Source organism: Panthera pardus, unplaced genomic scaffold (assembly GCF_024362965.1).
Source record: "Panthera pardus isolate Hobbes unplaced genomic scaffold, ASM2436296v1 HiC_scaffold_1, whole genome shotgun sequence".
NCBI classification, from domain to species: domain Eukaryota; kingdom Metazoa; phylum Chordata; class Mammalia; order Carnivora; family Felidae; genus Panthera; species Panthera pardus.
In genome coordinates, this window is record NW_026526654.1 from 90,450,027 (window position 1) to 90,473,523 (window position 23,497).

General features: G+C 41.5%; 1 protein-coding gene across 4 annotated transcripts in view; it reads right to left on the reverse strand.

Annotated features, from left to right (window-relative positions):
• PARP4 (poly(ADP-ribose) polymerase family member 4) overlaps window positions 1-23,458 on the reverse strand; it is a 116,847-nt gene extending 93,389 nt beyond the window's left edge. The window contains exons 1-6 of one of the 4 annotated variants that reach the window (XM_053901173.1): window positions 23,280-23,458; window positions 9,431-9,563; window positions 6,046-6,247; window positions 3,441-3,507; window positions 2,473-2,548; window positions 1,623-1,739 (exon numbers count right to left, since the gene is read on the reverse strand). In XM_053901173.1, coding sequence (XP_053757148.1) covers window positions 1,623-1,739; window positions 2,473-2,548; window positions 3,441-3,507; window positions 6,046-6,247; window positions 9,431-9,562 — 594 coding nt within the window. In that variant the 5' untranslated portion in view covers window position 9,563; window positions 23,280-23,458. Of the gene's footprint in view, window positions 1-1,622; window positions 1,740-2,472; window positions 2,549-3,440; window positions 3,508-6,045; window positions 6,248-9,430; window positions 9,564-15,635; window positions 15,770-23,279 lie in introns of those variants that run through there. The other 3 variants (XM_019436450.2, XM_019436448.2, XM_019436449.2) reach the window with 3 other exon arrangements.
• Between the last annotated feature and the right edge of the window lie 39 nt (window positions 23,459-23,497).

A 23,497-nucleotide genomic window follows, 5' to 3' on the forward strand; every position in this document is an offset into this window, starting at 1 on the left:
TTTGGGTAAAAGGTTAACAAAACCCCTTCTCCTCCTTGGACACATTCGACTTGGATTAACTTTTTTTTTTTTTTTTTATTTGTTTTAACATTTATTTATTTTTGAGACAGAGAGAGGCAGAGCATGAACAGGGGAGGGGCAGAGAGAGAGGGAGACACAGAATCTAAAACAGGCTCCAGGCTCTGAGCTGTCAGCACAGAGCCTGACGCGGGGCTCGAACTCACGGACCGTGAGATCATGACCCGAGCCGAAGTCGGACGCTTAACCGACCAAGCCACCCAGGTGCCCCTGGATTAACTTTTTATATTTGTTCCTGTGGAAAGCTGATAAGGGTGGGATGCTGTAACATTAGGCAAAATTGCTTAGGTATTAGTGACCTCTCATTAATAAATTGCATCAGGACCAGGAGTTCAATGAATGAAACTTAAATGGTGGGTGGGAAACCTGAGCCTTGGGCTTCCCTGAGGGCAGTGATGCGAGCAATGGGCATCTCCCTTCAAGACATCTCCAACCTAGGCCCATGTTACAACAGGTACGGGCTACTGTGGGTGACTTTCTACGTCAGGTAGATCCTGCCTCCTCCTGATGTGAGCCTCCCTCCTGGCACCACAGCTGGCACCTCCAGCGGGGGCAAAGCCAGAAGCATCCAGAGCCCGAGTAACATGCTGCGAGGACCACTCCCCCTGAAGAGGGTCTGTGTGCCCTGTGGGTGCTGTGCTTCCTGCCTGTAAGTCTGTCTAAACGGAAGACATCCTGGTGGTGTGGCAGCATTTGCTTTGAACTTTAGGTATTAGTTCTGAATTTATTTTTGTGTCATAATAGTTTCAAATGGGAACCATGCCCTTGACTTGACAGTGACCTAATGCAAAGGTCTCGGGCTCTGCAAAGGCTTCCTGGTTGTTTGTGAGCCTACAATACTTTACATTTCAGTATCAGTTCTGTCCCAGGGGGTTACAATCATGAATCTTCCCTGGTGGTGATCTACCTCTGAGGGGCAGGGTTTGAAGTAATTAAAAAAAGAAAATTTAATGTTTATTTATTTTTAAGAGAGAGAGAGAGAGAATGCAAAAGGGGGAGGGGGCAGAGAGAGAGGGAGACACAGAACGAAGCAGGCTGCAGGGTTGGAGCTGTCAGCACAGAGCCTGAGGCGGGGCTTGAACTCGTGTACTGCCAGATCATGACCTGAGCTGAAGTCAGACTCCTCGCCGACGGAGCCACCCACGCGCGCCTAAGTAATTTTTATCTTTGGCTTCTGGTAGATCACTTGGTACTCAGCAGGTACTTAACCAAGTGTGTGAATGGGTGGTTTTTAGCAGTGTGTGCATTAGGCAAGTTCCCCTAAGTGCTTCAACACAGGGGCAGGAAGCCCACGTGCCCTGCACCCGCTGAATATTCCCCTACTGACATTGAAGAACCCCGTGCGGCTCTAGTCAAGGCGCGGCTCTCACCCCCTTTCCTTCACCGGCTACATTGCAAGGGAGAACACGGCTCAACTTTTCAAAACCATTCACCAGGTGAAAAGAAAAAGGGTAACAGATTGGCCGGTACCTTGACCAGTGTTAAGGAAACTAGTTACGAACGAGGGTGGATAAATACATACGAATCAACATAAAGATCGATACCTTGACGCCGGTGGCCGAGAGGAAGTGTGCAGATATCAGGAAGGCGGCGTCCCCGGGCTCCTCCCGGGAGCACTGCAGCTCCACCACCGCCACTGCCTTACCACCCTCCACCCCAACCTGGAAAATAGGTTGTGTGTCCGTTAAATAACAAGCCGCACGCACCATTTAAAAATGTAGATTATAAAGCCAACACAAGTTCACGGGAGACACAATTCGGAAAATGCACAAAGTATGAAGAAAAAATAAAAATTACCAGAAAGCACACTACAGATATAATTACTATTAATATTTTGGTATATCTCCTGCCTGTATTTTTACTACAGATATATCTGTATGTGTTTAAACTATACCACTTTTTATATTTTCTCTATCACAGAAGGAATGTTGTTTTCAAGTTACATTTCATTAAAATATCTAAAAAATACAAATGGGGCATCATTTTGAATGCGAGGGTTTTCATTTACACGACACTGGAGAAAGAATTATCTCCTTTTCTTTTTAATGAGTGGTAATGGAAATTCAACATAATGTAAATAGTGTCAAATCTACTCTTAAAATACAAGAAGCCATTAATAAACACGGAAGAAGTCCTTTACTTTTAAAGTCCCATTAATATTTTGTACTGTTTATATTTTATTGTGAGCAGGTATTACTTTTATAATAAAAACACTAAGAAGTTAAATGTTACATTTTAAATATAAAATTTTTTGACTATTAAAAATCAACTCATCTATTAAATATTTATTCAGGATATGCACAATTTTCCAAAACAATGAGAAAATTATCAAACAGGAAAAGTAATCAGAAGACATTCGGGGTTTTTTTTTTCAACTACAAATCAGGCTCTTACTTTTTCCAAGGTGTTATATTTTGCAACTTCGAAATCTTGTGGAAAATGAGGAATTTCAGCATTCTCTGTATAAGACCTGAAATTTGTATAAGAAAAATGAAACATTACAATGGACTTTTAAACTAAAGAGCCTTTTCATAAATTTTTTCTTGGATGTCTCCTAATCCCATACAAAATACATTTTAAGTCCCTAATGCCTCCTTAGATATTCTGAAAACGGTTAGAAAGTCTTATGGAATGAGCTGGATTCCTCCTGTGTGTAACTTTAGAGTTCTCATGCCAAATACTGAGTGTCTGCATCAGAAGGTGGGCGTCCTGAAGCAGAGGCAGGAAATAAGAGAAGCAGGCCAGCACACTGGAGAGAGAACCAATCCTGCATCCTCTTGGGTTCTGACCCTTAGGAACCAATCACTTAGGCTCACACCAGAGATTGTCTGGACTACAGTCAACAACCCTTTGAAATAAAAGTGTCAGACTTCTCATAATCTGTACTTTTATCTTTGGTATTTGCTCTCTTTTTTAACACTACGATTAACAAATAAAATGAGGCTAAATGTGACCCTTAACTGACATTACAGTTTGGGGTATGCTGGAAGAAGCTGCACACGGTCCATTTGCAGAAGGCTGTCATTTCCAGTTTTTGACATATTAGGTAGGGAGTAAGGGACTGTCTCTACTCTAAAGGCTTCTCTGTAAGGTAGCAGGGTGAGGAGACTGCCCAAACCTTTTCTTTTTTCAAATCAATCCAACTATCATGTCCAATCTTGTATAATACTAAGATGGAAATAATTATCACTCTACTAGTTGAAGTAAAAAGTCTTAAATAAATAAAAGCCTAGAATTAGATAAGCAAGATAAACAAAAATACTACAAGAAACGTGAGGTACTAATAGTATTTTAAAACTGTGTTTGACGTTTACAAAATACTTTGCAAAACTGGAGAGTCTTAATGATCAGAAGTAGATTACTCTGTGAGTTCCACAACGTTTTCCTTCTCAGTGGAGTTGTCCTGGGACAGATCATCTGTTGTCATTTCTAAGAGAAAACAAACAAAACACTTGTTTGCTACTCAAAGATTTATTAAAATTATCAACGATAAACCCTGGAATTGTTAAGATTCTTGAGTATAGGTAATATTTACCATGCTATTATCTTTTTTAAAGATGTCCTCAAATTAGCTATAGAAATTGGTGATCTAAGGACAGAGCAGGTGGGACAAAAAGATTAAAGACAAAAGATGGTGAGAATACATTATAATTCTCTTTTAATAGGCATGTGAGGACAATTGTAATAAAATCTGTATTATGTGAAACTCATTGATAGATATACAATTTCAAATAGCATTTTTCTCTTCTGAAGATTATGGTGAGGATAGTTATGAAATGCATTTCTTTCTTCTTTTTGAGAGAGAGAGCATGTACATGCAAGTGGGGGAGGGGTAGGCAGAGAGAGAGAGAGAGAGAGAGAGAGAGAGGGAGAGAATCTCAAGCAGGCTCCATGCCCAGCAGAGTCCAAGGGTTCAATCCCACAATCTTGGGATCATGACCTGAGCCGAATTCAAGAGTCAGACACTTAACCAACTAAGCCACACAGGCGCCCCATGAAATGCATTTCTTTTTTTCTTTTTTAAATTTTTTTGTGTTTTATTTTATATTTGAGATAGAGAGAGAGAGAGAGAGAGCACGAGTAGGGGAGAGGCAGAGAGATGGAGACAGAATCTGAAGCAAGCTCTAAGCTCCCGGCTCTCAGCTGTCAGCACAGAGCCCAATGCGGGGCTCCAACTCATGAGCAGCGAAATCATGACCTGAACCCAAGTCTGGCGCTTAACCGACTGAGCCACCCAGGTGCCCCAACATGAAATGCATTTCTAATATGCTGCAGGATCAGAGTGGTTCCCCAGTGCCATCATGTCACAAATGAAGGAACTGGGATGTTTTAAAGGAGGGAAATTCGAGGGTTCCTATGTGAAGCCAAGCAATTTTTGCTTCATGTTTTTCTTATAAAAGAATCATAACACTGTCTATGGCATTATGATACATACGGAATAACTTCTTTTATAAAAGGATTTCTTACCAGTTTTAATTATGCTACCAAGGGGTGCCTGGTGGCTCAGTCGATTAAGCATCCGACTCTTGATTTTGGCTTGGCTCATGATCCCAGGGTGGTGAGATCGAGCAACATGTTGGGCTCCATGCTGGGGTGTGGAGCTGCTTGAGATTCTCTCTCCCTCTCTCTCTCTCTCTCTCTCTCTCTCTCTTTCTCTCTGCCCCTTTTCCCTGCTTGCATGCTATCTCTAAAACTATATATATATATATATATATATATGCTATCAAGATATCAAAAGGCGTCAATGTAGTTATAGTAATTCCAAATCCGAGGGTATTATTCTGGATGTTGAAAAACATTTTCAATGTAAAAGGAGTTTACTATTCTTTTTTTTTTTTTTTTATGTCAATTTATTTTTGAGAAAGAGAGAGAGACAGAGTGCAAGCAGGGAGACAGAGAGAGAGGGAGACACAATCTGAAGCCGGATCCAGGCTCTGAGCTGTCAGCACAGAGCCTGATGGGGGGCTCGAACTCACAAACCATGAGATCATGACCTGAGCTGAAGTCAGATGCTTAACCAACTGAACCACCCAGGCACCCCTGGAGGAGTTTACCATTCTGCCTATTTTGTTTTAGCTACCATTATCTTGAGAGCAAGAAAGTCTGATGACAGCATTTCTGGACAATCATTTGTCTAAAGAGGCTGCACCATACCAAACATTTAGATTTCTAAAATTCTCATAAATAATACAATTTATATACACAATATGGTATCTAACATATATCATGTGCTTACTATAAATTATTATTTATCAGAACTGCTTGACTTTTGATGTGTCTCATGAAGACTGCATTTCTCTATGTCCAAAGTCTTGCTTCTTGGCCAGATTCCAAAATAAAATCTGGTCTATAAAGGAGATATGTTTCCTTTGGAGAGATCATCTTTTGGAAAGAACTTATTTAGCAAAATGCTAATCATAAAATTTCCAGTCATAATTTTTTAAACACAAAGTTTCTTCCCCTTCCCAGATAAAATTACACATCAAGTTTTCTGAGATTATCAGTGTTTTTGTAGTCTTTTTGAATCTGATCACATTAGATTGGATATTAAGAAATTTATTCCTATTGCTAAAGTAGTCTTTTGTCCTTCACTATTTGCCTATATTCTGAGATAAGAAGTTTAATTATTTTTGTCATATTTCTTTTTTTTTTAAGCTTATTTATTTTGAGAGAGAGAGTGCACACATGTGTATGCGTGCAGGGGAAGGGCAGAGAGAGACAGTGAGGGGGAATCCAAAGCAGGCTCTGCTCTGTCAGCACAGAGCCCAACACGGGCCTCAATCTCATGAACTGTAAGATCATGACATGAACCCAAATCAAGAGTCCGATGCTTAACTGACTGAGCCACCCGCGCACCCCTATTTTTGTAATATTTTTGGACAATCCTTTGACTATACTATCTTGGACAAACCAAAATGTTTATTATAGCACCTATAATATATTAAGTACTTGATATAAAATACTTACCAGAACTGCTTGCCTTTTGACAAGGAGGTGGTGTGATGTCTGGTGACTTATGAGGATCATAATTCGTTACGTCCAAGAGTCTCCTTTCTTTGATAGATTCCCATATAAAATCTGGGTTTGTTATATGGATATGGTTCTTTTGGATAGAGTTCAGTTGATACTGGCTCAGAACATCAGCATTATCTAAGATTATATGTGTGCACTTAGAAAAAAAAATAACCAAATCATTATGTACTTGTAAAAATAATATCTAAATATATTACTTGTATCTGTAATTTTCACCCTTAAAGAATCTTGAAGATAATTTGTAGTAATCATTCTCAGCTTTCTAAAACCCTTATAAATAATATCTTTTAGTTACATAAAAGGTAAAAAAAATCAAGGTTTTTTAAAAAATGTTTATTTTTGAGAGAGAGTGTGCACACAGGGGAGGGGCAGAGAGAGAGGGAGACAGAGGATCCAAAGCACGTGCTGACAGTGCATGCAGGGCTCGAACTCATGAACCGTGAGATCAGTACTTGAGCCAAAGTCAGACACTTAACCAACTGAGCCACCCAGGTGCCCCCAAAATCAACAGGTTATTTTGAAAAAATTTTTAATGTTTTACTTATATTTGAGACAGAAAGAGAGAGAGACAGAGAGCAAGCAGGGGAGGGGCAGAGAGAGATGGAGACAGAATCTGAAGCAAGTTCCAGGCTCTGAGCTGTCTGCACAGAGCCTGACCCAGGGCTCGAATTAATGAGCCGTGAGACCACCACCTGAGCCAAAGTCAGACACTTAACTGACTGAGCCACCCAGGTGCCCCCACAGTTTTTAAAGAGTATGGATATGGGGTGCCTGAGTGGTCTGAGTCTGAGTGTCTGAGTCAGCATTCCACTCTTGATTTCAGCTCAGATCATGATACCAGGGTCATGGGATCAAGCCCCGCATTGGACTCCATGCTGAGCGTGGAGCTTGCTTAAGATTCTTTCTCTCCCTCTGCCCCTCTCCCTTGCTAGCGCTTGCCCTCTCTCACTCTCCAATAAAAACATAAAATTAAAATTAAAGTAAATAATAATAAAAAATTAAAAAATTAAAAATGTAAAAAATAAAGAGTATGGATATGAACGTACCACAATGGATTAACCAACCCTAGGGGTTATTTCCAAATTTTCACTCCTCTAAACAAAGCTGTGCTGAATATCTTCTTGTACACTTGTTTAATTATTTTCTTAAGAGTGGAATGGCAGATTCAAAAGGTATTCATTATTTATTTAATTTGCTAACTTGTAATTTTATTTATTTATTTTTATTTTTTTAACTGTATTTTTTTTAACTTTTAAAAAATGTTATTTTAGAGAGAAAGTATGAGCAGGGAAGAGGGGTAAAGGGGGGGAGAGGGAGGGAGGGGAGAGAGAGAGAGAGAGAGAGAGAGAGGGAGGAAGAATCTCAGGTAGGCTCCATGCTGAATATGGAGCCTGACACAGGGCTCAATCCCATGACCCTGGGATCATTACCCGAGCTGAAATCAAGAGTTGGATGCTCAACCAACTAAGCCAGTCAGGTGCCCCATTAAGTTGTAATTTTATTAATTTATTTTGCAATAAAGAGTATATGTACATTGTAGAAAATCTAAAAAGTACAGTAGTAATAATAATAATAAATTAACATATTCCCCACCATTGTTCCCAGTTACTCTCCCCAGCGGCACCTCATGTAACTTCTTGAGTATCCTTCCAGAGCTATTGTACACATAGGCAACACACATGTAAGCACACAGCCCTGTGTTTAGCCACAAATGGCAGCACCCTAAACATTCTGCTCTGAATGTGTTTTTCCACTTGGCAATTTATCTTGGAGCTCATTCCTCAACAACACACACCCAGCTGTCTCCTTGGTTATAATACCTGGTAAGCACATTTCAAAAATGTATGTACATTGACAACATAACTTTCAAAAAGGTTGCACTCAAAGTATGTGGGAAATTCCGAATAAGGAGAGACCATGATGCTATTCTTTATTCTTTACCCAGAAGATAAACTGAGAAGGTGTAACAGTCATGAATCATCCATCCACCCAAAGAAATGGTGAGACAAGCAAGTGAGGGAAGCTGTATAAGGAAAGTATATGCAGTTCTGCTTAAACTGGAGGTAAATAGAGACATTCCGTTTCTGATAACCACAGGCAAACTACTTAAGTGCCAGAAAGCACCTAGCATCCCACTGGAGTTGAACATACTTCACAGAAAAACCACACTCGCTGGCAGCAAGCCCCAGGGATCTGGTCCACGAAGGGGCCGGCTGAAGTCACCCATCAGTTCAGCAACACAGGAAGGAGCAACAGACAGGGACAAGCCTGGCGTTTGGAAGCCTGGGATCCAATGACTTCAGACTTCAATTTCATTATGATGAAGTGTTTATAAAAGAAGAGGTTAGCCTTAATTATTTTTAAGATTTCATCCAGCTGCCAAAATTCTATATTTAAACTGTCAGGCCTACAATTCATTTCAAAAGAGGGAAGCTCCCTTCAGCTTTTAAATAAACAAAACAAGCAATACAAGCTGTATCACAAAGATCAGTCTGCAATGCATGTTTTCCTCTCTGTCCCTTACAGGTCACACTGTACAGGTGACACTCCAGGGTTGACAGACTGGTGAGTGATTACACAGAGAGCCCTTTTCTCTAATGTTTACTTATTTATTTTGAGAGAGAGAAAGCATGCACTCACATGGGGGAGGGGCAGGAGAGAGAGAGAGAGAGAGAGAGAGAGAGAGAGAGAGAGAGAGAATCCCAAACAGGCTCCATGCCATCAGCGCAGACACAGCCCAACGCAGGGCTCTACTTCACAAAACATGAGATCACGACCTGAGCCAAAATCAAGAGTCGGGCACTTAACCAACTGAGCCACCTGGGTGCCCCTGGATAGAGGGCTTTTTGCAAAACGCTGTACCCCATAACTTTTCTCCTTCGAGAATAGATTTGGCTGGTCTGAAATTATTTCTGTTTATATCTTTGGCTGTGCTCTAATATCCTCAGATTCACAGGGCATGTAGGATTTCCCTACAGCTCACAGCAATGGAGAGAAGGTGGGATGATGGTCTTCCCTCCTCTGCCTTTCTCCAGTCCACTTCCCTGTTGGCAATGTCACAATTTCACCTGCTTTCGGTGACTTTCTCCTGCTGCCAATTTTCTCTGCTTACTCTTCTAACCATGACCCGCTCTCCCTTTTTTAAAAAATGTCTTAATCTTACTATTTTAAGATAAGCTCTACCTCCGATGTGGGGCTTGAGCTCAAGACCCCGAGTCAAGAGTCACATGCTCTACCCACTGAGCTATCCTGGCTCCCCAACCTACCCTCCCCTAATGCACAGTGTTTACCACACAGTTCTTACAAAATCTGCAAATACCTGAGGATTTAATAAAAAGGAAAATTTTCCACCATTCTCCTTAATGTCATTTTGTAGCTTTTTCTTCTGTTGACGAGGTAAGTGCTTGACTTTCAAACAGAAGGTACAATTTGCAAAGATCCCCACGGTCATCCTGTAGGAAAAAAAAGTTTCAAGTCATAGTTTTAAAGGATTCTCTTTTCAGTGAATACAACTGACTGAATCTAGAATTGCTTTACATGCAAACTGCGGGAAGCTGGGCATTTTAAAAAGGCATTGCAATCACATTTAACCATAAAAATTGGACAATCGTCAAACCTGCAATAAGGATATTAGTTTTAGAATCATTTCTAGTTTTTACGTCTGATATTATGACACCTGAAATACATTGGTATAGGTGCATAATATATAGCTAAATGAAAATGTACAGATTTTAGTTACAGATCAAGTGTGTGGTTTAAGAATATAGAAGCATTTATTTCTAAATTAAAAATACTATGTGATAATGAATCCATGGATATTTATATATAATTCTATAAAATCAAAGAGACCCATTAGTTATGTCGGTTTCCGTTAAGTCATTCTGGAGAAAAATTGAGCAATTAGTAACAAACATATACAATTTATGTTTAAAGAGAAAGATATCTGTATGTTAATTCAATTTCTTTTATTGTCATACTTTCCAAATTACACTAAAGATTACTCCTAAGAAAAATGAGCGTATTTTGACTTGAAAGAAATTTTATGGGTATTTAACAATAAACTAATAAATGGTGAGATACTGATTTAATTCACAGTAGCTATTTGTCAATTTTTTAAAACTGGAGTCATCTCTAACAGGTTCTCCCAAATAAGCTGATGTTTGGGGAAAGCGGCTCCCAGGTCTGACCTCCGAGGGAGGCAGATAGTTGGCGGGCTCTAGGACCACGGGACGCCGCCAGTCTCCCAGGGCGCCTACGGGGGCCCAGCCTCCCGCCAGACCCAGAGCTCGGGGTTCCGGGTTTCTCCTTAAACTCCACCTCCCTCTCGAACGCCCAGTTCTCCCAGGCTGGAGTCCCCACTCCAGTCTCCTTCGATGGGCAATGGTGCCCATTTCTCAAGGCCCTAAATACCGCCTACGTGAGGACCACCCCTCATTTGGGACAAAATGCCCACTGCCTCCCCCATGTGTGCGCTTCAGGCACCCAGACTTACCAAGTCCGCAACCTAGGCCTTCCCCCTGTTCCCCTCTAGGCAAGTGGATGCCGGGTGCTGCTGGCCCCTCAAGCCACTGGGTGCTACCCTTGATTTCTCCCTGTCTTACCCCCTTCGGTGATCAGCAGCTCTTTCTCACCACCCCTAAGCATAAGTGGAACCTATCCACTTTCCCCGTCTCCGTCTCCGTTGTCACCCTGGCCCATGCCCCCATCAGTGGAGTCCTGACTCCTCTCCCCACTTCTGCTCCTCTCTGCTTCTAATCTCCACGCCGTAGCTGCAGAACTTTTTTTCTTAAAATTATGTTTCAAATGAAATTTAAGTTTCTTACTATGGTTCAAGGCCTGGCCACTCTCCCCACAGCCTCCTCCTGCACCTCTCACTCTGCCCTGGCCACACTGGCTTTTTTCTCCAGGTTGGCAAAAACCCCAAGTTGGGTCCTCAGGGCCTTCACACATGCTGTTCCTTCTCCCTGGGACTCTTCTCCCTATCCCCACCCTACACTTGTGTATCCTACCCAGGACCTAGTAGTATCTGTCCAGTAAACGAACAAAGGGGGTTCAAATTTTTTTCTTATGACATCTGGTTAAACTGAAGTCCCTTGATCTAATTCTGCCCTTCCATAGCATTAATATTTACTTACTTCCTGTGTATTGATTGCCTTTTATGTTTGAATTGGTTCATACTTGTCAGGGTTTGTAGATGGGAGAGCTGCCGATGGATACTGTGAAAGTTATCACACTATGTCATTCAGATTAATCTGTCTTGCTTTTAATCTCTGACAGTTAAAAAACAAACAAAACACTAAAACTCTCTAATGAATCTTTAAAAATTTTCAGAAAAGTCTCTATATAATGCATTCTGCCACTGTTGGACAGGGAAGGCTGGATGGGCGTGGCTGCTCGGATCCACCTCTCCAGATCTCTCCTGGGTGAGTTCTTAAGTCCTCTCACCTGGTCTTTAAAAAAATGTTTTCTTTTTTTTTTTTTTAATTTTTTTTTTAACGTTTATTTATTTTTGAGACAGAGAGAGACAGAGCATGAATGGGGCAGGGTCAGAGAGAGAGGGAGACACAGAATCCAAAACAGGCTCCAGGCTCTGAGCTGCCAGCACAGAGCCCAACGCGGGGCTTGAACTCACGGACCGTGAGATCATGACCTGAGCCGAAGTCGGACACTCGACCGACTGAGCCACCCAGGCGCCCCCCCAAAAATGTTTTCTAATAGAAAGTCATTCGTGCTCATCTTAGAAAATGTGGAAAATTCAGGGGCGCCTGGGTGACTCAGTCGGTTAAGCGTCCGACTTCGGCTCAGGTCATGATCTCGCGGTTCGTGAGTTCAAGCCCCACATCAGCTCTGTGCTGACAGCTCAGAGCCTGGAGCCTGTTTCGGATTCTGTGTCTCCCTCTCTCTCTCTGACCCTCCCCCATTCATGCTCTGTCTCTCTCTGTCTCAAAAATAAATAAACGTTAAAAAAAAAAAAAAAAGAAAATGTGGAAAATTCAGAACTACATAACAGCAAAATAATTTCAAAACATAGAGGTCATGTTAACAATTTCTTTTGCTTTTTCTTCCAGGTTTTTTTTCTACGTGTATGTACTGTAATTGACTATTTTATTATCAAAATTGAAATCATACCATATTCACAATACTTATCTTGCATTATGGCAGCATTTTGTCATTAGCATTAAATCATTAAACATTCTTGGAAAACATTTTTAACAGAGACTATCTGAGATATGTATCATAAATGAACTATTTCTATATTGCTGGGCAAGTAAATTATTTCTAATTTTTGGCATCAAAACCAAAGCTAAAATGTATATCCCTATATGTAAATCTTTGTTTGTAACTCCCATGATTGTCTTAGAGAACAGACCTAAAATCCTAAACAATACTGAGTCAGAGTTCAAATAATTTTTATTCTTGTTAATTTATATTTAGCTTAAATTGTATTACTTTTCAGTTTTGCCTAAAGTTCTTAGGAAATTACTATGAATTTGTCTTTATAGAAATAACTTCTCCCCCAAAGTAGGTTAAACAGTACAAAGAAAAATAAAGAGCACATACAGTGATGGAAATGTTCGAAGGTAGATTATGGTGATGATGCACAATTTGGTAACTTTATTAAAAATCTTTGAATCATGCCATTAAAATGGGTGAAATTAATGGTATATAACTTATATGTCTGTAAAGTTGTTTTAAAAAAGTACCTATGAGGGGCGCCTGGGTGGCTCAGTCGGTTGGGCATCCAACTTCGGCTCAGGTCATGATGTCACAGTCCGTCAGTCTGAGCCCTGCGTCAGGCTCTGTGCTGACAGCTCAGAGCCTGGAGCTTGCTTCGAATTCTGTGTCTCCCTCTCTCTCTGATCCTCCCCTGCTCATGCTCTGTCTCTCTGTGTCTCAAAAATGAATAAAAACATTAAAAAAAATTTTAAAGTACCTATGATCCCTCTATCGGGAAATAACTCCACTGTTGATATTTTGATATTTCTTTCAATATCTTTGATATTATTCTTTCCTGTATCAATATATTTTACAAATTATTTTTATAAAAATATATATTTGTGAATATTATTTATTGTATTTTATAGCGCTTCTTTTATCTAACTTAATAAAATGTTTTTTAGATGTTTATTTTTGAAAGAGAGAGAGAGAGAGAGAGCCTGAGTGTATGGGCAGGCAAGGGGCAGAGAGAGAGGGAATCTGAAGCTAGCTCCAGGCTCTGAGCTGCCAGCACAGGGTCTGACACAGGGCTCAAACCTAGAACCGCGAGATCATTACCTGAGCCAAAGTCTAACGCTTAACTTACTGAGCCACCTTGTAATGAGAATTTGCCCATATCACTAAATATTCTTTGAAAATATTTGTAGTGGCTATGTGTAATTTAACTTTTCCCCAAGTCATCAGATATTTGGTTAGTGAAAATTATTCATTAGAAAATACACTTTGAAGAAAATGTTTTAAACTTGTTACATAGATATTTTTTAGCCTTTATTTTGGTGTAAAATGGACCTAACACAAAATTTACCATTTTAACCATTCTTAAGCGTACAGCTCAGTGGCATTTAGTACATTCACCATTTTGTGAAATCAAAGTATAAACAAACATTAAAAAAATTTTTTTAATGTTTATGTATTTTTGAGAGAGAGAGAGAGAGAGAGAGAGAGAGAGACAGAGCATGAGTGGGGGAGGAGCAGAAAGAGAGGGAGACAAACAGAATTCGAAGCAGGCTCCAGGCTCTGAGCTGCCAGCACAGAGCCCGAAGGGAACTCACACACTGTGAGATCATGACCTGAGCCAAAGTTGGACGCTCTACTGACTGAGCCACCCAGGCACCCCTAAACAAACATTTTATCAAACTCTGGCCCATTCTTAGCAGCTGGGGCCACAGAGGAGGTAGAGAAACAGACTCTAAGTTCTATGCAATCTCAAATCAGGCCTTGACTTCTGTCTTCCTACAGATTGTATGTGGTGTCTCTCTGCAATGTGTGGCCTCTCCTGGCTAGCAGCTCTCCCAAGAGACATGTGCCACCAGTCTCTCCCTGCTTTCCAAGCTTTTCCTAAACAACAGTCAGCATCTCTGCATATTTTTACCAGGGCCTACTACATACATATGAGATCTCCGAGTGTCTTCCATCCATCAGGCCCTGTGTTAGGGACACAGGGCTAGAGCATACATCTCCAGCAACTGAGAAATTTCCTGAGCAACTCCTCCCAAATTCCAGCTACTCTACCCAAAAACCAGTGGTGCAGTTGGAAGCAAGAGGCTTACTGCCTTGCATTTTCATGTCTTTACAAATGGCATTTCTTCCTCTTTGAAAGCCTCAGTATCTCCCTAGACAGTGGCTCTTTCTGGAACCCTTCTCCCTCTGATTTGCTGCCCTGCTCTGGCCCTCTCAACAACCCTACAGACTGGCAGCTTTCATCACACATCTGTGGATAATCATTGGCTGTTCTCCACTCTTAATCAATTTCTCTACGAGGATCAATGCTATTTGAGGGGCTGTGCCTTGTTTATCTTTATATCCCTAGAATCTAGCTCACTTTTGGTACACAGTAGGCATTCAATAAATGTCTGCTTACTAAAAAGTCTTTCATGCATCAATTAAAGCCTAGGATTATAGAAAAGACTTCTATTTCTAATTATTTGCATATTTGGACCCGCACTGCCTCAATACCACACTCCCCTAGTGGGACTAATAAACCCCTAAAAAGCAAAGACCACCTACTTTGGTACTGCTTCTATTCCCATGGAATATTATACCTCTAAGCACACAGACAGAACGTAAATAAATGTTTACTGCATAAACGATCAAGTCAAATGTACCTAAAAAATCCACAACACACACATATTGAGAGTGAATCCTCCTTTTTCACAATACTGCACTTTAAATATTTTTATGTTTATTGTTATTTTGCAATCCAGAATCGAAAGGTTGAACACTCAGCAAAGCCTTGTTATTCTAGAAGCTGACGTCTACCTACTCAGTCCTCTGGATGAGTCATTCGGCATTCCCTGCAGGAAATATTTAACGGATTTCCAAGTTTTCAACTTTGATCTTCAACATAAACATTAAATACTTCTATCACGGTGTTCCTAATTATGAAGTCGGATTACATTCCCTGCTTATTCACCAAAATACTGTATTTTTATGAAAAGTTTCCTTTGATACCTAACTTGAAGAAGAAAGGCTGTCTGCACACGGGAAACAAGAAGCATTGAGTTCTACTGCGATCTGTTCATCCCCCCGCCCAGAAACCTACCCCCCCCCCACCCGCTCTGAGGGCCAGCTCCCCGTGGAGGCCCCACCTGTGTCCTGTCACCTGGGCCCGCGACTCGCACGAGAACACTCCAACCCCTCCCCCCCGGGGGGGCGCGCGCTGCAGTAGCCAGGGCTGGGAGGACAACTGCGAAACCACGGGCAGCCGCGGCGTCGACACGACCACCCTCAGGCCTAGACTACAGGACCACCCGGAGGGCGGCGGGCCTGCGCCGGGCCGGGTCGGCCACCCAGGGGCGCCAACGCACCTGCCAGGGAATCCCGCCCACTCTGCACGCCCCCGGCTCCTGGTGCTCCCGGCTTCCGACGTCCCCGCAGCCGCCGTTCTCGGCTACCAGCGCTCCTGCCGGGATTGCTTCCGGATTCCGGATTCCCGGCTCCAGGCTCCGGCGCTGAACCGGGGTGCGGCAGCCAAGCCCAGCCAGTGAGAACGCTGCCGGAAGCCCGCCCTTGGCTGCCTCCCAAGGCCGCGCCCCCGAGGACCTAGGGCTCCCAGCCTGAAGATTGCGGGCGGTCGCCCAGGAGTGAGGCGTTGGGCTCGGGTAGGGTTTCTCTTCCTGGATCGGACTGAGGGTTCCGCATTTTTTCAGTTTCATTTTTTCGTCAGGATTTGGCAGTGAGGGTAACTCCAAAGTTGCAGTTTGGTGACAGTGGGTGGTTGGTGCTGTCATTTAACTGAGAAGTGAGAGTAATTACTGGGAACAGAAGAGAAGCAAATTTCGGGAGGGTGTGAGATTGGAGGAGCAAAAGGGTAAGATAATGAAACTTAGTTTAGGACTTCCTGAGTTTGAAGCTTGTGGTAGTGTTCTCACGGAGGTATAAATATATACCTGCCATTCCGGAGAAGTGGGGGCTGAGATTCATCGAGTAGGGGGTAAAATAATAGGAAAACAATAAAATTCACCAGCTACTGAATTAAATGAGAAGAGAAAAGATGTAGAGAGGGTGTGGGTTTGAATCCAGACTCTACTATTTATTACTCGGGATTGCCAACAAGGTACTTTACTGGGACCTCCATTTCCTTTGTCTTTTGTAATGTTTCTTTATTTTGAGAGAGAGAGAGAGAGAGAGAGAGAGAGAGAGAGAGAGAGAGCGCACATCCATACTTGTGTGCACAGGGGAGGGGCAGAGAGAGAATCCCAAGCAGGCTCCATGCTGTCAGCACAGAGCCCAACAAGAGGCTGGATCTCACAAACTGAGATCGTGATCTGAGCCAAAACCAACAGTCAGATGCTTAACTGACTGAACCACCCAGGCGCCCCATCATTACCTTACAGAGTGGTATATGAATCAGCTTAGGTGACATTAAGCAAAACTGGTATAATAGGGAGTCCCAGGGTCCATCCTTCCCCAAGAACATTTTAAAAAACCAGACGAAAACTCAGAAACCACCTTATCTTAACCCAGACAATAGTCAAAAGTTGACAGCAAACAAGCAGATGTGTAACCAGGAGAAAGGCGGAGGAAACAAGGTAGGAGGTTCTTACATGTTTTAACCCGTTCTGCTCCCTTTGCCAGCCCTCATTCCCAGTGTAGATAATCTGGTTCTGGAGGGAGCAGAGCAGAGCAGACTTTGTCCTAAGGAATTATGTTTGTCTCTTTTGACCTGTCTGGGGGTTCCGTGAAGGACTGATACAATGGGCTTGCCTTTGTTTCCCCTAACTCAAACTTTCTCAGGGCGGATAAATAGCTACTTCGGGCACGCACCTCCAAAACACTGAAAGGCAAGTGAGCAAACTTGCTGCATGGGACAACAAATCCCAACAAACAGTTAGTACAAAGTACAGACAGGCTGAAGGCCTGGGAGGAAAAGCATGAGAGGAACAGCCAGGAATGAGATTTCCTAGAGGAATAAGGGCTTTGAAAAGCTGGGTACACAGGTGCATCTAGAAAGCTCACACATGCCCAGGACTCATGCTCAGAAAAGACTTAAGAACACCATAAGTTTCCATTTCTGGCTGATCTTTAGGCTGCCTAATGCTGATGAGAGCAAAAGGCAAGCTGAGAGCAAAATGCAAACTGACTCCCCACAACCCCCCTCCTCCTTAAGGCGGATATGTGTAACAATTCCTTCAGCACTGGTGACTGCTTAAGAACAAAGGAAGGGGAGAAACAAATGGTCAACTGGTCAAGATTGCAGCCATGCAGAATGTGAAACTCCACTATAGTTTGTAAATCTTAATGATTTACAAGAAAAAGTCTTTTTCCTTTAATTTTTTTCAGTGTTTATTTTTGAGAGAGAGAGAGTGGGCGTGGGGAAGGGGCAGAGGCAGAGACAGAATCTGAAGCAGGCTCCAGGCTATAAGCTGTCAGCACACAGCCCTACACAGAGCTTGAACTCATGAACTGGGAGATCAAGACCTGAGCCATAGTCGGACACTTAACTGACTGAGCCACCCAGGAGCCCCTTTTTTTTCTTTTTGAAATAGGTTTCATGCCCTGCGTGGAGCCCAATGCAGGGCATTAACTCAAAACCCTTAGATCAAAACCTGAACTGAGATCAAGAGTCAGACACTTAACTGACTGAGCCACCCTGGTGCCCCAAGAAAAACACAGTCAGATCTCCAGGAACCTATAGATGCAATTTCCTGGAGCCCTAATGTCACCTTCCCCTCCATAGGATAGAAAACGCATATAATCAGTCACTCCTCACAATCACAATGGAGATCTTTCTGCCCACAGTTTCTGTCCCCATGCTATAATAAAAACACCTTTTTGCACTGTAAAACATCTTTATTATTATTATTATTATTATTATTATTATTGTTGTTATTTGAGAGAGAGAGAGAAAGCACACTATTGGGGGACAGGGGCAAAAGAAGAGAGAGAATCTTATGCAGGCTCCATGCTAAGCATGGAGCTGGACGCAGGGCTTGATCCCATGACCCTGGGATCATGACCTGAGCTGAAATCAAGAGTCAGATGCTCAACGGACTGAGCCACCCAGGCACCCCTGCACCATAAAACATCTTTTTTTAAATTTTTTTTATTTTTTTATTATTTTTTATTTTTTAATATATGAAATTTACTGTCAAATTGGTTTCCATACAACACCCAGTGCTCATCCCAAAAGGTGCCCTCCTCAATACCCATCACCCACCCTGCCCTCCCTCCCACCCCCCATCAATCCTCAGTTTGTTCTCAGTTTTTAACAGTCTCTTATGCTTTGGCTCTCTCCCACTCTAACCTCTTTTTTTTTTTTTTTTTTTTCCTTCCCCTCCCCCATGGGTTTCTGTTACGTTTCTCAGGATCCACATAAGAATGAAACCATACTGCACCATAAAACATCTTAAGAATTCTTTCTTGACCATTGAGCTCCACCATCCAGCATCAGACACAAAATAAACCTTTTAGAATTTCTGGGGAAAAAAAATAAATATAAGTCAAAATTGGTTACAAGAGGGAAGCCTGGGTGTCTCAGTCGGTTAAGTGTCTGACTTTGGCTTGGGTCATGATCTCATGGCTTGTGAGTTCGAGCCCTGCATCGGGCTCTGTGTTGACAGCTCAGAGCCTGGAGCCTGCTTCAGATTCTCTGTCTCCCTCTCTCTGCCCCTCCCTTTCTCAAATATAAATAAACATTAAAAAATTGTTATAAGAAACAAAGAACATTATATATTAATAAATGAGTCAATACATTAAAAAATAGAACATTTATAAATATATACATTTCTAACAACAGAGCCCCAAAATATCTGAAGTAAACACTGATGAAGGGGGGAAATAAGATAGTTCTAAAATAATAGTTGAAGACTTCAATACCCAATTTCACTATTTGATATAACTAGAAAGAAGATTAATGAAGAAATAGACACTATAAACCAATAAGACCTAAAGGACAAATATACAGGGGCGCCTGGGTGGCTCTGTCGGTTGAGCGTCCAACTTCGGCTCAGGTCATGATCTCGTGGTTCGTGGGTTCGAGCCCCGTGTTGGGTTCTGTGCTGACAGCTCAGGGCCTGGAGCCTGCTTCCAATTCTGTGTCTCCCTCTCTCTCTCTACCCTTCCCCTGCTCATGTTCTGTCTCTCTCTCTCTGTGAAAAATAAATAAACATAAAAAAAATTAAAAAAAAAGACAAATATAGAATACTTCATACAATAATTGCATAATACATATTCTTTTAAAAGAACACAAAACTAGGATAGACCATGTGTAAAGCCACAAAGCAATTTTTGGTAAATTTAAATAACTGAAATCATACAAAGTACTTTCTCTGACTTCAGTGGAATGAAGCTAGAAATTAGTAACAGAAAAAAAAACACTGGAAAAATAGCAAATATGTGGAAATCAAACAAAACACACTTAACCTGTGGGTCAAAGAGGAAATCACAAGGGTAATTCGAAAATACTTTGAGATGAGTTAAAACAAAAACATATCATACTAAAACTCATGGGATGTGGTGAAAGTGTTCAGAAGAAATTTATTGCTGTAAATGCCTATATGAAAAAAGCAGGGAGATCCCAAGCTAACAACCCAAATTACACCTAAAAGAACTAGAAAAAAAAAAAAAAAGAACAAATTAAACCCAAGGTCAGCAGAAGGAAATAATAATGATCAGAACAGAGGTATATGAAATGGTGAATAGAAAAATAGAATTAATGAAATAAAAAGTTGGTTTTTGAAAAGATCAACAAAACTGACAAAATTTTAGACTGACAAAGAAAAAAGAGGGAACTTAAATTACTAAAATCAGAAATGTAAATGGGGACATTATTATTGACCTTATAGAAATAGGTTTATAAGAGAATCTGCAAACAATTGTACATCAACAAATTAGATAACCTAGATAAAATGGAGAAACTCCTAGAACACTCTTAACTACCACCACTTGCTCAGGAAGAAATAGAAAATCTGAATAGATATTGAGTAATCAAAAACCACCCAACAAAGAAAAGCATCCCAGAATCAGCTGGCTTCACTGGTGAATTCTACTAAATAGTCAAAGAAGAAGTTCCTATGCCTGACACATAGGAACTACTCAATATTTTAAGGAATGGGCAATGGAACACATGTGGAAGTTTTTGGATAGCCCTGCCTATTGTAGTTAATGTAATTTTTAGGATATGCAAATCACTGGTAATTTTCATATTTGTGGAAAGTAAATGTGCTAGTTTAAAAATGTGTAGGGGCACCTGGTGGCTCAGTTGGTTAAGCATCTGACTTTGGCTCAGGTTGTGATCTCAAGGTTCATGAATTTGAGCCCCACATCGGGCTGTCTGCTGTCAGCACAGAGCCCCCCTTGGATCCCCCGTCTCCCTCTCTGCCCCTCCCCAGCTCGCATGCTCTCTCTCTCAAATACAAAAAAATGTGCAATAAAAACCTGTAGAATGCTTTGAAACCATCAGACAATTAAATAAAAACCTTAATTATTGTTATTTTCAAGAAGAGGGTAAAATAAAAATATAGGTGTGACAAGTATCATAGTATTGCTCTGCTGTGATTATAGCAATGATTCAGGCTACTATTCCCCTTTCCTGTGTATTCAACATTATGGCTCAGGCATTCTAGAATGTAGTAGATGTGATAATCCCTTTGTTACTTAGACTCACAGGTTTCCATAATCTTTTGCTGCAATCCAATGCACCAGCAATAGTTTTATCTTTATTAAAACAACAAGGTTTTTTAAAAAGCTGTTCTTTTGGCATCCAACATGGTTGATGGAAACTTCTTTACTGCAATAAAATTCCAGAAATCCGAGTTTGGGAACTGGTAAGGAATTCCCTCTCTTCCCCATAGGTGAAGTGGGCCATGGGTTTTCTTGCTTTTGCCTGGAAACTACTTGAATCTCTTCAGTATTACCTCTAACCTGCTAGAGTCATCCTTTCTAGCCTGGATGATTCCAGCATGGGGATCACCCCTTGATCAGGCCTGCAATTCTATCCTCTCTTGACAGAGAAGTTACTACTATTACTAGCCCAGCAATGAAGGATTTTCAACTCTCTGAACATCTTTCATAGCCAGATCAGCTGTGTTAAAATATTATTCCCAATAACTTGAGAATAACATGGTATCAATTTGTATTTTACAAAACCGTTTGACATGACCTGGAGAGCTGGGCCTGGCAAACAAAGTGAGTTCATCGAGTTGAAATCATGACAAGGATGGAAGCACCTTGACGGACATGTTTATGGTACAGATTTTGGTGATAGTTTTATGGGTGAATACTTACCTCCAAAACTCATCAAGTTATATACATTCAATATGTATAGCTTTTTGTATGTCAATCATACCTCAAAAAATGGTTTCTTAAAAAGTGCAAACACCTCCTGCTCATTAAATTTGACAAGATGTTATGCTGTTTTTATATAACGTTTTAAATTAATCTTCTTGATGATTCTGTGAGGTAGGCATTGTTATCATCCCCGTTTTGCAGATGAGAAGACTGAGTTTCTCAACGGTGCAGTACTGAAGACTACAAAGCACTTTGTAAGTCCTCAAGGTAGGATCTGATCCCAGGAATGCCTGATTTCAAAGCATGGGCTCTTAATCATTTTATTATAGTGTCCGCCTCCTCTTATGATGGCATAAAGGATGGTATCAGAATGCATAATTTGTGGTTGAACCCCCTGGAGGGGAGCTCTTAGTCTAATTTCTCTCCACATCAATACTGAAGATGCAACAAGATAGCTGATGAGGGTGAATCTTTCACTGCGTGGCACAACAGAAGTTGGAAGTTTCTCCCCTCTACCCCTCCCACCTTGTGACGGATTCTGAGGACACTTCACACTTAGTGGGCAGTTTTGAGAATTGCCTGGGCTATAGATGAACATTTAGGTATTAGAACCTTAATTTAACAACCGATTAAGACTTGAGTGTGGTAACAGTCTTATTTTTATTCAGCCAACAAGCAATATGGTACTACATACCACATTGGAATAAGAATATAGCAATAAAATACAGGCACAAAATTAGAGGATATTGTGACTATCTTAAAAGACACACAACAGGGGCGCCTGGGTGGCGCAGTCGGTTAAGCGTCCGACTTCAGCCAGGTCACGATCTCGCGGTCTGTGAGTTCGAGCCCCGCGTCAGGCTCTGGGCTGATGGCTCGGAGCCTGGAGCCTGTTTCCATTCTGTGTCTCCCTCTCTCTCTGCCCCTCCCCCGTTCATGCTCTGTCTCTCTCTGTCCCAAAAATAAATAAAAAACGTTGAAAAAAATTAAAAAAAAAAAAAAAGACACACAACATTTTAAGAGAAACAACGAACCTTTGGGCATGCTTTTTCAAGCCAAAGGACTGTTATAAATGAAGATGAGAGTTTGGATCCTCACAAGGCATCTTAAATAGTTTTGTGATCTTGGAAGTCTTGGGATTTGGTTTCATCCATAATGAAAAAAAGAGAAAAAAGCAAATCCAAAACCTTGCTTTAGGGAAAGTCTATTTTTGAGGGTGGAAGCAAAACAATTTTGGGGGGCAAATTTCTGCGAAAGTTTTTTAATTATCTTTAACCAGTGGTAGTTTATTTCAGTGATTACACTGGTTGTTATAAATGGCACTTTATTTGACCTTTTTTTTTTTTTTTTTTTTTTTACAAATTTCACTTGGCTTACTGGTGTTTAATTAAACAGACACGAAGCCCGGGTAGTGTAGGCTACGGTAAGTTGCACCGCATTGTTCTCTACCTACACAACCCTCTGTGGTGGCAATAAGGAAAACATTTTCTGAATTTTGCACTTTCAGTGTTTAAAATAAAGAGTTTTAACATCTAATGGCCACACACAGCCAAACCATGTATTAGCTGTACGAGAAATGATGAGTGATGACTATTTTTGGAGTGAATTCTCACCCGTTTACCTTGGTCTGGTGAGTGCCTGTGAGCACTGTCACAGCCAGCCAAATCGGAAAACAAAATAGACGGACGTTAAACAAAAAGCACCTCCCCCGCGCCCATCACCTCTAAAAGCACTGGTCTGTAGGTTGTTAGCTCTGAATCTCTAGGTTCCCAGCGTTTCTCTCAACGCGGCGATCGACTTCTCGTTAAAGCGCTATCCCTAGTTTCCAAGGCGGGACTGGGGTTGGGGGCGGGCTAGCTCTGCCCAGGAAGTTCTCTTTAAGAACGGTTTTTTTTTCCCCTCCCGCCCAGCAGCCCGCCTACTCCAGCCACTAGCCCCG